The sequence below is a fragment of the Apostichopus japonicus genome, chromosome 11 (assembly GCF_037975245.1).
Source record: "Apostichopus japonicus isolate 1M-3 chromosome 11, ASM3797524v1, whole genome shotgun sequence".
Taxonomy (NCBI): Eukaryota; Metazoa; Echinodermata; class Holothuroidea; order Aspidochirotida; family Stichopodidae; genus Apostichopus; species Apostichopus japonicus.
Genome location: NC_092571.1, coordinates 23,327,466 through 23,342,918, shown reverse-complemented (window position 1 = coordinate 23,342,918; position 15,453 = coordinate 23,327,466). Strand labels below are relative to the sequence as shown.

General features: G+C 36.8%; 1 protein-coding gene across 2 annotated transcripts; it reads right to left on the bottom strand.

Annotated features, from left to right (window-relative positions):
- Positions 1-3,097: 3,097 nt before the first annotated feature.
- On the bottom strand, positions 3,098-15,367 carry LOC139975777 (tryptophan--tRNA ligase, cytoplasmic-like). 2 transcript variants are annotated; one of them, XM_071983942.1, is made up of 10 exons: positions 15,210-15,367; positions 13,309-13,428; positions 11,733-11,841; positions 10,394-10,513; positions 9,879-10,061; positions 8,986-9,086; positions 8,652-8,770; positions 7,888-8,061; positions 7,228-7,368; positions 3,098-5,851 (listed from the first exon to the last, which is right to left on the bottom strand). In XM_071983942.1, the coding sequence occupies exons 2-10, from the start codon at positions 13,418-13,420 to the stop codon at positions 5,690-5,692; spliced, it is 1,221 nt and encodes a 406-aa protein (XP_071840043.1). In that variant the 5' UTR covers positions 13,421-13,428; positions 15,210-15,367; the 3' UTR covers positions 3,098-5,689. The 2 variants fall into 2 exon arrangements, with proteins under 2 accessions (XP_071840043.1, XP_071840042.1); XM_071983941.1 differs by lacking the exon at positions 15,210-15,367 and adding an exon at positions 13,772-13,817.
- Between the last annotated feature and the right edge of the window lie 86 nt (positions 15,368-15,453).

Sequence of the window (15,453 nt, the reverse complement as noted above, 5' to 3'; positions counted from 1 at the left end):
TTTGCTAGAGTATTGCCAAGTTCGGACACGCACCCCACAGTGTGGCGCTGGTGATAAAATTGGTGGCGCAGTTGCTCTTTCAGTAATTATAACAGACTTCATAGATCTTCGTCAGTTTATTGACAAATATGTAAGTAATTTCATGCACACAGGTCATTTTGGAGAGAAAATAACTGTAGCTTCGTACTTTTTGGTGAAATTTGGCTCTTCCTGTAGGTTTCCATGGTGAAATCGTGTATTTCTTAGGGGTGTCCAAACTTCGCAGTATGCCGAACTTCGCAATACTGACTATACTATCTAAGCGGAGCGCTACCATCGGTTGGCGCGCAGCGTACCAAGAAAATTTCAGATTTCAATACCTGCGAGTCGCTGGAGATGCCACTTGCCAGGTTTGATAGCAGCCATCTAGTTGCGTGATTTCGGGAGAAAATTACAATTTCGTCACTCAGGAAATCTGCAATAAAGTTCATGCGGCCTTAATTTTGGTGGATTATTTCTGTTATTAGTGATTCCAATTGACATGAACATTAGAACCCAGTGCAAGTTGACAAATGATGCGGAGAACTGGAAACCCAAGCCCCATTTTGCCCTATGTTTCAGGATAGAATACCCCTCATTTGTTCGAACCCATGACAACTAACAATCTGTGAATAAACTTACTTCAAAATGGGCACATTATATTGCATCAAGTCGGTCAAGGAATGACCCCAGGGCCTCAGATATAGGCCTACAGGAACGATGTCCCAAAATGTCCTAACGAACTATATGTCAAACTGACATCAAAGATTGCGTCTGAAACATTATTAGGGTGATAAACTAATTCTCAGCGATAGTATTGTCTCCTTTCTTGAAAATTTGGTTTTTAGCGGTTTTAAGAGCATCAGGGTACGTCCCAGAAGTGAAAACCCGGCCTATGCGCTATGTCACGTCCGGTTTTTCAGCAACTATAGCCTACTGCCGGTCCGCTGTCGAAGTGTTGTTCATGAGTGGTCATCATGGAGATTCGAGACCATTCAGACCAAAGATATATTTTTCGCACATGTCATTTTTTCGACACCCAAAATACCAGTGGGGGGCGACTGGGGGCGACAAGCTTTCATGGGGGCTGTCGCCCCCCATGCCCCCCCCCCCATTGGCCACGCCACTGCTTGTAGGCCGTTGCGACTTATTTAACCGTTGCAAGATATTATACCGTGTAATCGAATTAACAATGACATTTTTTTCACTTCTGAAAAACTAAATCTGTGTCTGCTTTAAATCCGTTATCAGCCTGAATTCGTATTTTTCATTTCACATCAATATGTCAGCAGTAATCCTGTCGTACAGGGTCATCCCTGTCTCAAGTCAGAATACTGCTCAGGTTCGTTTTGCCATCTCATAGCATTCCGTAGTAGGTTGTTCTACAGTGCTAAGTCATTCAGTCCAAACGCGTTTTGTGAAAAGTCATTTCGTCATAATACTATACAGAGATGATATGGGGCTTGTCCCACCCAAAGCCGCCCACTATTTCCCCCACCTTTGAGCAATCCGCCTCCCCTCCCCACCCCTCGCACATCCCAGTCCGGTCGTCAAATTTAAAACTAATGTACTAACAATGTAACTTTAGAAATTAAAACCAATATTTTTTCCAATATGCGCAATTGCTAATTTATAATAAGAGTTGTATACTTAAAGGTAAGTGTGTGTATGTGTGTGCGTGTGTATTTAGGAAGGATGAAGGGCTACTTTGGAGTATAATATGTACATTTGATTATTCGACCCCCATTAACGTAAGTCCTCTGCATCCCTTATAGTCTTTGCCTCCTATTGACCCCCCCCCCCCCCAACATGAAAGTTTAGACAGAAAGCTCATGCTGTGCCCTCAATTATGTTACTGTAAGACATTTATGTAGAACTTGTTGAGAAATAGTTAGGAGACTGCTGTTGCCGAATTTGCCTAGTATATATAGATAAACTAAGAAGAGATAATGCAAAGAACTAGTTTTCCCATATTAGACGAAATAATGTATTCCCAATGTAACGGAAGTTGGGTGACATTTATTTGTTGGGAATGGAAGAAGTCGTTGTTGACGTCATTTGGATTCTGAAAACAAGCCCGAGTACGAAGAAAGGTAGCAAGGTGAGAATTCGCTTAGGGGTACGAATTCATTACATGTATTATGGATACTATTTAGATCACATCAGTTAGGTTTATGATGATCTCTGTTATCATTATTTTATGATCAATAATATTGATTCTCAATATTACGACCAGCAATACTATCACAAGTGCCATCGCCATCGACTTAACTGGGGTTTAGTAAAGTATATTCCAAAGCATGAGAAAATACGAGATTAACGTAACTTTCTATTAGCTATATAGGAGAAACCATATATGTAGGGTAACACATCCCTGAGTGAACAAGTGGACACGAATCTTTTAGTTTCTAGATATGGTAGCATCATCGGAACAGTCGTGAGTCACAAAGGATACCTCTTTTGACAAGGATGACACTCCTTTTTTAATGCAGTAAACGTATTCAATTGCTCATTGTGTGAGAATAAAAATGTTATAAAACCTTTATTAAAATAACTATATTTCATATGTACCTTTCAACATATTTGATAATTGTCATGCCGCAAACCACGTGATGTGAAAATAACAAATCAATTAGACAGCACATTGATTTATTTTATACGGAATATTTGTTTTCGGAACAGTTGTTGATTGTTCATAAGACACCAATTTAACGCTATTTGTAACGTTTTCATTACGCTAAGTGCTGATTTGGTATAAAAAAGATGACTGTAGTTTTTTTTAAATGTTTCAAAATTTTATTTTTCAATATCATACGTTGTAGCTAATGTTATGACAGTTACTTTAGAAATTTATAAATGTTAAATGTTGATACACTAGAAAAGGAAAAGTGAATATATTTTTTAATTACTTCCATATCAGAATCAAAACGTTGTCTATTGTGCTATGATAATATTCCCTAAAACAATCAACGATACGTCTGTAGGGTAGCAAGAAAATATTTTCACAATTATGTTATCAGCCCAATTTATGAATTATACTCGAAACCGAACGATAGGCATAAAACCAGATAAAGGGTGAATATTTTTTATCAATATAAAGGTTGCACCATAAATATGACCTGTAGATCCCACTGTTTTTAAACCTCCAACATAATTCGGTTGTAGAAATATCTAAGTAAGTATACTAAGAGTTAAGGTTGTGTCAATTAATCGACGGCTGTTGGGGGAAACGGTCCGATTTCTGATGGGTGGCTGTCGGTCTGACTGATTGCTTATTGATGCATGTCAGCGTGGGTGCAGCGCTGGTCATTCGTTCTAACTAACTAAATGCAATTTGTTTGTTCAACGTGTTTGATCGAACTCTCCCCAATGAAACCTAATATTGTTACCTTTCAGGAAAGGAACTGTTGAAAACGTTGAGTAATCTTAGCATCGGCTACTCGTTTTGTTCACATATTTGTGACCAGGCTCAATATTCAGTCAATGGATTATAGCGTCCTGTATATTGATAAAATAATCAACCCTGTCACGGTTTCTCTCATCATAACTAATCTTTAAGTTTTGAACTAACCAAATTCAATGTTTTAGTAATATTCATATTTTAAACATCTAAATACAAAGTTGACAAATTCTTATTCCAATGGTACTATGTTCAAAAGACCATGGAAAGGACAGAAGAAAAACAGACCGCAGTGCATGTTTCGTCTTACGTGTACTGGGGCCTGACATATGTATTGTAAAAGAGCGTCACCAACTTTTGACAAAACATTTGGACGAGGTAAACTGAACCATGAAAGACTCCGTGTTACAACTTTTGTGATTCAAATATATTTCTGATTCGTCATCTTTATTAAGAATAATTTCAAATTCTTCATTAGCAAAAACCTTTAATTGTTTACAGTTGTTGTTGTAAATTAACTGCTCGTAATAAGTCTCGTCATGACATATTGGCATTCATACTTAATCATACTAATTCATACCTTTTCATACTGATTCATACCTATTCATACTGATTCATACCGACGCAAACAGTTTAGTTTGTCAATTGTTGTTTCTCACATATTTAATAACAAACACAGTATTGGAAAAGTACAACGAGGTCTTAAAGTGAACGGTAGGGAACTATACAAAACCCGTTGTGTGCTTGACAAGTAGATCACAAAGAAAAGAAAGCAATTGAAAATATGACGGAAAAGAATCATTGAATAACCCAACCCCTTCCCCCATCCTACCCAACCAATCCCCCACCCACCCAACCACCCCATACTGCATCATGTCAAAGATTCACAAGACGGGAAGCAAGGGCACTCCGCTGCAAAAGTGAAATCGGAAGTGGATGCTTCTGGGAGAGTACTCCGTCCCACATCCGGTAGGTAAACGATGGCTCATTGTACAGGAGAGAATATGAGATGTTTTCCATTAAATTACCAAGACAGTCTCTAACCAAGACACCACATACTTTTTTGTACCAGTTTCTAGAGAGAGAGACTCCCGTATAAGTACGGTCGTTTCCGATGTTGCACAGTGTTAAAAAAAGGGAAGCTCAGGATAATAATATGGCCGCTCAGTTTAAATTAGCTTGACGAGTGTTTGACTTGAAATATTTGTGAGTCATTTTGGTAAAATCCAATATCAAAGGGTGAATTATAGTTTGGCATAGGCTTTGCGTATCATATATACATGTCTAGTTTCATCGTGAACTTCCCCTTTCAGTACTCAATGTTTCTCCTTTTTCACTTTCTGAAGTAAAGTTAATCAATGCTGGCAGTATTAACAAAATCGACATTTGTAGACAATAATATGAAAATTTGCTGCTCAAACAAGAGCACATTCTTTAAGGTTTGGTTTTCGCTATTTTTGTGATAATTTTCCTCCTTCATTTAATATGTATTTGCAGTAATCTAACTTTTAAGTTTTGTAATTCCAAAATGTTGGCAAGATTGGATATGGTCTCTGTGAACCAGAGATAACCAAATGACAGATTAATAAAAAGGTAACTTGCCCTCATCCTTGCATCGGCAGAGTATTGCTAATCATAAGACCTGAGATAATTCTTCTTTAAAGTGAAACAAAAGATATACTTTCCTTCTTTTAAGCTGTCACATACTTTAAGTGTGAACCTGAAGACATGTCTGCATGATAAGGAATGAATGACCTTTTAGTTATAATATCAAATCAACTTTAGTTTATATCAGTATATCTACGTGTAACTAAAAAAGGTTTCGAACTTTAAATCGGTGATCATCCTAGGGCGGGTAATGGATGACAAACGCCTAGTACCTTCAATGGTTCTTTACTGGCGAATTGTGCCAATTAAGAAACGGCTTGGCAAATCCAAATATATACTTCTAATCCTTAAGCATCATTTTTTGGTCCTTATTATTACCTTTATTCAAGGGAAATCATGCCTCGATGTGAATATTCGCCTATAGTGTGTACGTTGTAGAAACTGTGCATGGTTTGCCTACCCACCGAATGAGTGCTCACTTTCGCATGGACCCCCATCCCAACCCAGCCCCGCCCCCTGCCCAAAACAAATATAGCGAGTGTTCAATCTGCCCTTATCTAGAGTCTTTGATCATACCATACGTCCGTAATTAACGTCTCATAATTATCTAGGCTGGTGTAAAAAGATGCAAACTTATAAAACAATGTTCATGCTTGGTTACATTTATTTAGATTTGAAATGTAGAGCCCTTGGTGTAAGGTAATCCTTCACCATCTTTTCCGTTACTGCTTTGCGTTGTTTTTGGTGATCGGATACAAGTTTCTGCAAGATAATGATGAGTTCCTTTTTCAATTCACCGGTCAACATCTTTCCTGAAGTGTAATCCTGTAACGCAAAGTAAAATATATCCAAGGGTGTGAACATGCATTCCCAAAACTTCCAAATATCTTTATAGGGAACATAATTCTAGCCTAAGGAAATGTCGAGGGACCAGATGGTATTCTTTCATGTCAATGTTTGTACAAAGAAGTTTAGTTATTGTCTCGTTTGATTACTATAAAGTGTTAAGGCATCATCATTTTAACACATGATTGAAAACGAACCACAAGAAAATTCATTCATTTCTCGCAATGAATTTAGAAATAGCTCCACCAGTTGACAACCAAGCCGCGTACAAACAATATAATCACATTTATACACATAATCAAGCATGTTATAAACGAGGGCCTGTGGCCGTAGGGTCATTGAATCCAACTCCCATGTTAATGGTGTGGAAACCCTCCCTTAGATATAAAAAGGGAACGTTAAGGTGCAAATTTATGAAACCTGATGCATACTTCGACTTTAAATTAGGTCTTCAAACAGGTTTAAGCTTAAATGTTGTGTTAGTAAATACTTTTTGAAAGGTTGAAGAGGGGTAGATTGAATGTAGAAACCCGACTGACGATGGAGGGGAGGGATCGCGGCCTGTCTGACTCTTCCCTTATGCACGCCACTGTTCTCAAAGAAATTTACAACAGCTTGGACCTGATCATAAGTTACTTGTCATACCCACCCACCCAAGTGTGTACAATTCAAACATGGGTAGTACATTCAACGTCTGTATACTAGTCAGATGGCGCATTGTCCATTTAGTACACGTCTACATCATTCGTCAGTAAGATTCTAACAGCGGATGACGCCGGAAGGTAATTTTAAGAAGTTACCACTGTACAATTCCTGATGAAGCTTAATTAACGGCTGCAGGGCAATTGCTATAACAGGAGCTCGTTGTCGATCTTCAAAAATAACTTGAGGCTTAATTTTAGTATTGATATGTCATAGCACGAGAAAAAAAATAAGAGCTGATCATGTTTCTATAGCTGCTCCGGTGTTCAAGTTTTTCCCCCATAAAAATATGCTTTATCTCAGGAGAGATCATTTCCGAAAAATTGATGAGTATGTCGGCTCCTCGGTGTAGGCCTAGATGTTCATGTTACTCCACTGTTATAACTTAACCAAAACACGTGAACCACAGAACATCCGCTGATGACATTCGACACAAGTTGTCCTAGACCAACTTGCCGTAGACTTTCGTGCTGCATCGGAAGAACTGACCTAATGGATTTTGTGTTTGTGATGATGTATTCAAGTTACTTGTATAGAAGTGGTGTAGAATGCAACCTGGACTGCTAGCAATGCTTTCGAAAAGTCTACAAGATATTAAACTTTTGTACCTAACGTCATACTTACTGACAATGCACATAAATGTAAGAACTAACCTTTTTGATTTGTTCGAGTCTAGCGTCATCCTCCATGAAGAATGTAAGGTACTGGTAGGCTATGTCGATTTCACAGTCTCCTCCTTTCTTGCGGTGTTTTTCCTCAGTATCCTGACCTCCAGAGTATGCATACTTGTTTATCTGAATAGGTGTGGTGATAAAACATAGATCAGAGTATGATGGAAACTATTAAAACTGTTATGCTGTAGGATTTCAGGAGGGTGCTGTTCTTTTTTCCTTTCCTTATAATGTTGGCGTTGTATATAACATTCTTGTAATCATTTCTGATGTCAGTCCTTTTCACTACATTACATTACATTAATTACATTCATACATTTTGTTTACTTTACTGAAAAGGGCTTTTATTACGTTTTACCTTGTAGTGGTACATTATAGTTATTTCAACATGCTTTAATGACTATACCAAACGTTACCTGGATATAATGTAGCATGTATATGTTACCCCCTTTCAACATCGCAAACATAGAACTTGTACCACAGTTGTCTGACACAAACATGATGATTCTCTAAAGTTACTTTAATTACAGAGATGCTACTTCAAAATGGAATTAAATTGGTTCGTTTTCACATGTAAGGCCATGTTTGATAACCCTAATAAGCGTTCCTGCAGGTAAACGATGTTGCGATGGTTAAGGGTACCTTTTCTTTGATCTCGTCAGGTGTGTCGGTAAGGAATATTGAAGAGGTTGGGTCGCTGGCACTCATCTTTGACTTTGCTCCTTGTAGAGCAGGGAAGAAGACAGAATGGATAAGAGCAGGCTTTGGGTAGTTCAATCTCGGTGCAACATCTCTTGTCATACGGAAGTACGGATCCTGTTAGTAGGTGGAAAAGTTTGTACGAAATATCAGTTTAAGATTTATGTTCTTACGAAGGGAGAATACGGTTTCTACATGTGCATAAAGGCAGTCAACATTCAAAGATACTGAATGAGACACGCCAAATTAGTTACATTTGACAATGAGAATATGTCCATTCATAGGAAGCCAAGAAGGAACTATGGTTCAGTAATTGCCCATATGCTCCCTAGGCTACTGCACCATCCTCTCTAAGCTTGAGGAGACAAGTAAAATGTAATTTGTACAAATAGATATGTTATTTTTTATCGCCATTATACGATCCACAAAATAGGCTAAAGATATGAGAAATTAAATTGCTTGAAAGCAATTGTTGTTGCAAGCCCATCGTCGAAATTACATCATGACGGTATCAAACGCGGTGTTGCACTATTACATCATAATCTCCTAGTATATAGGCATAAATTATATCAGTTTATTTGACATGAGAAGTATATCAAACGTTACTTTTTCAAGAGCCATGGTTTAACATGGAATATTTACTTCTTTTCTTTATATATTTTCAGTTTGTTGAAAGTATCGTACTTGGAAGCCAACAACGAACTTACTTGATCAATGGCGCACGGGATCAAACATGGGGTTTTTCCTACATCATCTTCTCCAAATATTTGAGGAAAGGAGTTGCTGAACGACGGTGCTGCTTGAATGGCAGGGAAGCTGATTTTGCCTGAAAACATAAATAATTATTCTACTGAAGTACTGAAACTCTCGGTATGTGAAAGTTGTCATTTATTCATGCATAGTGTTACACTCTCAGATACTAGCAATTTATCACTTGTTGAAAGGATGCAATTACCAAATTCACATAATTTACCATGGTCATTCGAATGACACTAGTTAAACAAAATATATAGAATAAAAATCGTCTTTGTTTCAACTTACCAATGTTGTCGCTGTCATTGAAGCCAAAAATAGCTTTGACTTGGTTGTAGGTCACACATTTCTGGATCTTGATGATATTTTTATAGAAAGCAGGTTGGGATCTACGAAATAATAAAGATTCTTCTTAAAGTAGGGGCCATTTATAAAACGGTTCACTACTGTTGCATGTAAGGCAAAATGCAACTTCACTCGTCTTCAAACTCATTGCCATTACTAGTTACAGATACATTTTGTTTTCAAGTGGAGTATTTTATTAATTAAGTCTACATTTATAGCGGTAAGTTTAAATGCAGAGAATGCCGCAAGTCTTCTTTACTCGTTCATCAGATATTTACTCCGAAACAGGCCTGATGTGAGCTGGGGTGCATCAGAAGGTTGCAGCTCAAACAACCACTTTCAATTAGTGGACCTGGCAAATGAGAAGGGTACCACCCTCGAATGATATGAGATGGAGAATAGATAATTCTCAATTTTATAACATTTGCTGTAGAAAATGAGGAGTGCAAGAAGGTGACTCGGTGGGTCCAACCCAACCAGCCTCTTGAGGCTTTCCTCACAAACGTATCTTTCAACATTCATAAATAAGAAATGTTTGCAAAGAAATGAGATTAACCCAAGCTGTACTTCATCTTAAGTGATATATCTGGAATTCATGTGACTATGGTTAGTTCTTCTTAACACTTCTGAATACAAAGGATGCCATTGTATAGTCTCCATGTAGTTATCCCCGGAACAAGTTAACAATGGGTTAAACAGACAAACTAACATACTGCCCCGTTATTTAGTCTACACGAAGAACATTGTCTATTATTGTGAAACTATAAATCATTCCCTCCCAAATACACACAAACACAACCTTTTAAGATACACTAGAGATATTGGTTGCCACCTACCCTATGTACTCCATGTCCGAAAAGATGAACGTCTTGTTGATATCGAATCCCAGAGCAATGATATCTTTGGCGTTTTCGTATGTCAGTCGCAACGCCTCATCCGCATCTGCTAGTCTCCAAAGGAACTTTTCATCGTCCGTCATTTGGACTACCAACGGTACGTCAAAGACATCTTGAAGCCATCTATTGGGAATCGGTCAGAGAAGATTATCAAATTGGGATTTGTTTAGAATATCATAAACTCTCAGATTTTTGAGAGATGACACGTTGAACATCCGATTCTCATTAATAAAGGTGGCTTGACTATACTTATTCTAACAAAGTTCATTAAGAGCAAAACAAACACAAACAAAGACAAACCACTCCAATTGCCTCTAGGCCAAATGTATCCAAAAATGAAAACACGGTGTAACAGTCTGTTGTAAAATGCAACTTTTAGAACAATGATGACATAATTATCAAAATTGAAGAGCTAACATTGAGTTGAACGAGAAAGGAAACCTAGATAGTCTCACTTGGTAAATATAAACGGGATCAAGTGGCCCATATGCATTGCCTCCGAAGAAGGTCCTCGGCCAGTATACAGAAAGAAAGGCTTTTTTGACTCATAGCAATCCAGGATGAAATCAAGATCCCTGTGATTGAAAAAAAAACAGGAAAAGAATCATATATGACACTTTTAGACATAATTATCAACAATGATCCGTGATGCACGATTTAGGCCCCCCCCCCCCACCCACCAAAAAACAAAAAAAAGCGGTAGCACTTTTAATTGAAAATTCTTACTGTGGTGCTTAACTAGATATTACCCTAACCACTCTTATATATGTAGCTCAATTGTTAACTTTATACTTTATTTTTGCCAGGTTTTATGATATCTTAGTGATTATTATCACAATTTGTTTCCGTCTGAAACTTTTGCTAGCTGTTCTAGATCAACCATTGGAAAAGGAATTGTTATAGTAACTATTGTTTCTGTCGTATTATTGATCAGGTGAAATATTCTGCGGTTTCTGAATTCATTTCCAAGAACCTACAGTATTAACTAGGTAGATAGCAATGAATAGTTATCTGTTGTCATTGCCCTCATGCAACAGACATATAGGTATAGGTGTATTATATAGATTTATCTGTTAAGTAATGTGTGGAAATTCCCGTGACTGTAATAAGTTTCTCGATAAAGTAAGAGTAGCGTTTATCATTTCTATAAACATCTTCAATAACTGCGGAAGTGAAAGTATAATAGTTGCGCATTTTTAGTATAGTTTTTTTTTTTAAACTTTGGAATTGTTATCTGTTGCTTTCGCCCGCAGCCAACAGACATATATGTTTAGGTGCACATACATATATCTATTAAGTAATGTGTGGAAATTCCCTTGACTGTAATATTGTTCTCGATAAGTAATAGTACCGTTTATTAAACTCTATCACATGGACATCTTTCGTTATATTATTTTAAGTAATGATATAGTACTAATGACTAAAGCGAGTTTCATTACCCGGTTAATCATCCAACCCTCAATAACAAAATCAAAACGGTGGAGTGTATGTGGGTCTCTTCTATGCCTGGCCCTAACAATGATTCAGTGTAAGAGAAACTCTATTAAGACAACCAAAGGTTGTTTTTTGGGGGGGCGGGGAAGTGGGGGGGTGGAGTGGGGACAAATCTGACATAAGCTTAAGCTGTTACAGCTAAGAGGTGGAACACATCCCTAGTCAGACTAGGGTATAACTTTTATAATTTAAAAACAAGCATTTCTAAATCACGTTGTAATTCTGAATTAATTTTGGGAGCCAAAAATTAAAAGAGAATATCTCGTGTGGAAATATGTTCCACTGTGGTCTTCAGCTCACCGTTGAGAAAAGAAGATTCCTCTTGATAACATATGATGTGGCTTGTGGCCGGTCACCTTTTCGAATCTCTTTAATAGAGCCTTGTCGATGCGTTTACTACCAAATTTCTCTGTAGGCAAAAATGGTATATATCAAATTCCTGATGAGAATGTGCAGAAGCTGTCATCTGCTTCGAATTTGGTGAGCTATGTTAACCATTATTATTATTATTATTATTTCAGAGAAAATTGTTTAGGAAAATACACAAACCCTCTTAAGATTTTTTCACTTGCATTTGTCTGCTATGGTTTCATTCTATCATAGAATGTTCCTGGTTGATACCACATCGTTTGTGTATATGTGATTCTGCGAAGCTAAGCGGATATTCAAACAAGTGTTTATCCTGTTCCTTAAATTGCGGTAAATCACCGAAAATGATAACCATTGTACTCGATTAAAAGGCTAACGTTGTCTGTCTACACTATCGTCAGTGTGCCAGTATGACTGTTTAGCGTCGTGAAATAACTGACGTCCAGGTTACGATTATATGTTAGGTACATCACCTCCTATGTTTAGAATGTCTATACGTGGCAACATCAGCTTTCACTGATAATCTTTTGCGACTGTGGATCGTCAATGCAATGACTGTATCATATCAAGTATATATATAGCCATCGTCGAACTTAATCATAATGCATACACATAGTTCTACAACCACGTACGAATTATATTTCTGATGTACAAGTTTTTTTTACCAGCATGACATGTAAAAACATCGTCCTTCGTGTAAATACTGTATTCTTTGAAAAAGAGGAATTATTGAAATATTGGCGATCAAAGTATTATTATAATTATAAATATCAAAGACATATTTATTAACTACCAGTACAGCCATAATGAAGCAAATGACATTCATATGCAATTCATTATTGGTCTAAGCAACTAAAGGTATATATTTTGATGCTTACATGGAATTATGTTATTCTTAAATAACCGACGACCCAAACCTTGAGTGAAGAATATATCAGCAACAAGAAAGTTATTTGGGAATTGTCCCAAAAATACCGATTCAATCGGTATATATATGTATCTAGCTTATTACTGGACTGTCTGTGAACTTCTAAAATCTAAGAATGATAACATAGTACAAATCTATATTTACCTTTTTATGTATAGTTGACGCGTTTCAATGTTGTATCAATATTTCAGTTTCGTTATTAAGAAAATATCAGAGATACAGGGAAAACGTTGTTTCACTAACCATGGACAAGGTAGCTTCCTCATAAGGTAAGTGTTTACAGATGAAATTACATGTATGGGTTGCGTTCTATGTGTTCTATGTGAAAATATATTGCCGAAATATAACATATTGGAAACTTTCCAAATTGAGACATTTCAAAGATATAATATTGTGACGATGGATCTGATACTGTTATCATTAGTGCTTCCATTAGGAGATGTTTGCGGTTATCCCCTGGAGAGAATATAACGTTTATCAGAGATCTAACAGTAACCACATCATGATCAATATGCTTATATGCAATGTACCTAGCACACCAAGGTATAATTAAGCGTACTTAAAGCTAAGAACACTTACCTATCAATTTGTCATAATCGACACCCTTGTCATCCACTGCTTTCACCGTCCATGGATCAACAACATCTTCCTCAGGTTTTCCATCCGATGGTTTGCTTTTTACGCTTGTCATTCTTTGATCTAGAAAAACGAATGTTACCAGACCTTCAGTTCACTAACGTTAGTAGCCTGTGACTAAGTTTCCCTCATAAACCAAGCAGCATGACATAGGAAATATATATTTATATCCGTTATGTATTGTGTTATTATATAGACTACAGGTATATCAATCCAACATTACAAAGGAGTCTGGTAATACACGCGACTAAGTCAAGCATCATAGCAATGTATAGGAGACCAAAAGCATGCATAGGAAGGAGTTCGAGAAAATATGAAGTATGAATGATCCTATATGTTTGAATATACATTACCTGTGCTTGACATAAAGTAAAGTAAACTAAATCTATATCGATAACACACTTACGTTTGCGTCGCCACTTAGCAATGAATAACATCAACGAAATCCGAGTAAATTAGTCTAAAGGTCTTATATCAACTGCTGCGGTAAGACTGCCGTCGATTAAACTTTGATATGCAACCGCATTAGTCGTCTAATGAATGATATCGACCTATCAACAGCAAAGTGTTCATAGCAATACGTACATTGCCATGCATAGGTTAATGTTTACTACTGCATAGGTAGAATTGCTATTGGGCTAGACTAAACATCAGTCGTTATGGAAAAAAGTGAACATTTGAACCGTTCCATCTTTCCAGGATATATATATGAAGAGTTTGAAAAATATAGTTTATTGTTTAGCTCTCCACCAAGGCATAGTTAGAAATGTATAATGTTAGGTGTTATTGTTCATTCTTTGGTGACTTTTTGGGAGTTCAACTTGTATGATTTACAGTTAACAAGACTACCTGTGTCTTCTTCAGGATTAAACTTTTTTTTTTAGCAATTAGCATTTTGCATATTCAAGTGGAAACAAACTTTATAAGGATGCTAGAATACAATGTTGCATATATACGAATGCATTTTTGTAGATGGAATTGTGGATACAGACCTTTGCCAGACTTAACAATGAAAGTGCTCGAAAGCAATTTCTTATAAAGAATGTTTAGAACATACTATACAGACGTTAGAGAGGAATGTTTTTCCTATTGGAGGGGGGGGGGTGGGGTGGGAGGGGGTTAAAATCAAACATGATCGTTTCAGAACAAAAGTTGGTTGCTTAATGTATAAAATACTAACCTTTGCGTCCTTAACCATGCAGAAAGAAGATCATGGACATTCACAAGAAGAAAAAGTTTAAAGTTTTTCGTTCGATAGGTAAGTCAAATCCCAACATCTTCAGAGTTATTTAAATGTGTAAAAACACTGTTTTGTGGGTAGCTCTTAACAATTCAGTCATTTTACCAACGTGCGAAATACAAACGAATTCGTCGTCAGGGGAATTAATACAGTGCAGGGGGTAATGTAACTAGTATATATCAATTTATCATGATGTGCTTCTTGTTTTGATTACACCTGGCAAATACAATCATCAGTATAAATAACGACCGGGAGAAATGCATGGTCTAAGTTGAGAGAGGGGCAAAGTTTCTATCAAGCCTTTGTGTGTTAAGGTTTGACAACATAAATACAACGTTATTCAGTCATAAAATATTCAAAGCATAACATAGTCACCATCAAACGGAACATTTTCCGTGTGAAAACAAGAACAATTTAAGTCTTCTACAAACGTTTTAACAAAATAATGGAAAGCACATTTCGTAATAACAATATTTCCAACAAAAGGGCCAACTTAAATATACATATATATGTACGAGAGATATCAATCTAGACAGACACGGATACAGTTATTAATTATGATAAAAGATCGAGGCAACTTACTTACTTAAACAGTTTACTTTACCTTTTTTATACTCCCGAAATCTTTGTAAGAAATTGTGGACAGCTTGATCTTGAAAAGAACTTGCCTCTGTAGATTTTTGCCAGTTCCGTATGGTTCAATCCAACGGTTAGGCTTCCATATATATAATATGTAGACTTTGGTATTGCATCAGCCACTGCTTCCTTCCTTTGTTACGTTACACCTTTATTTACGTAGGTAAACAAGAAAATGATTATTCATGAAAAGGAGTCATCTAATCCAACAA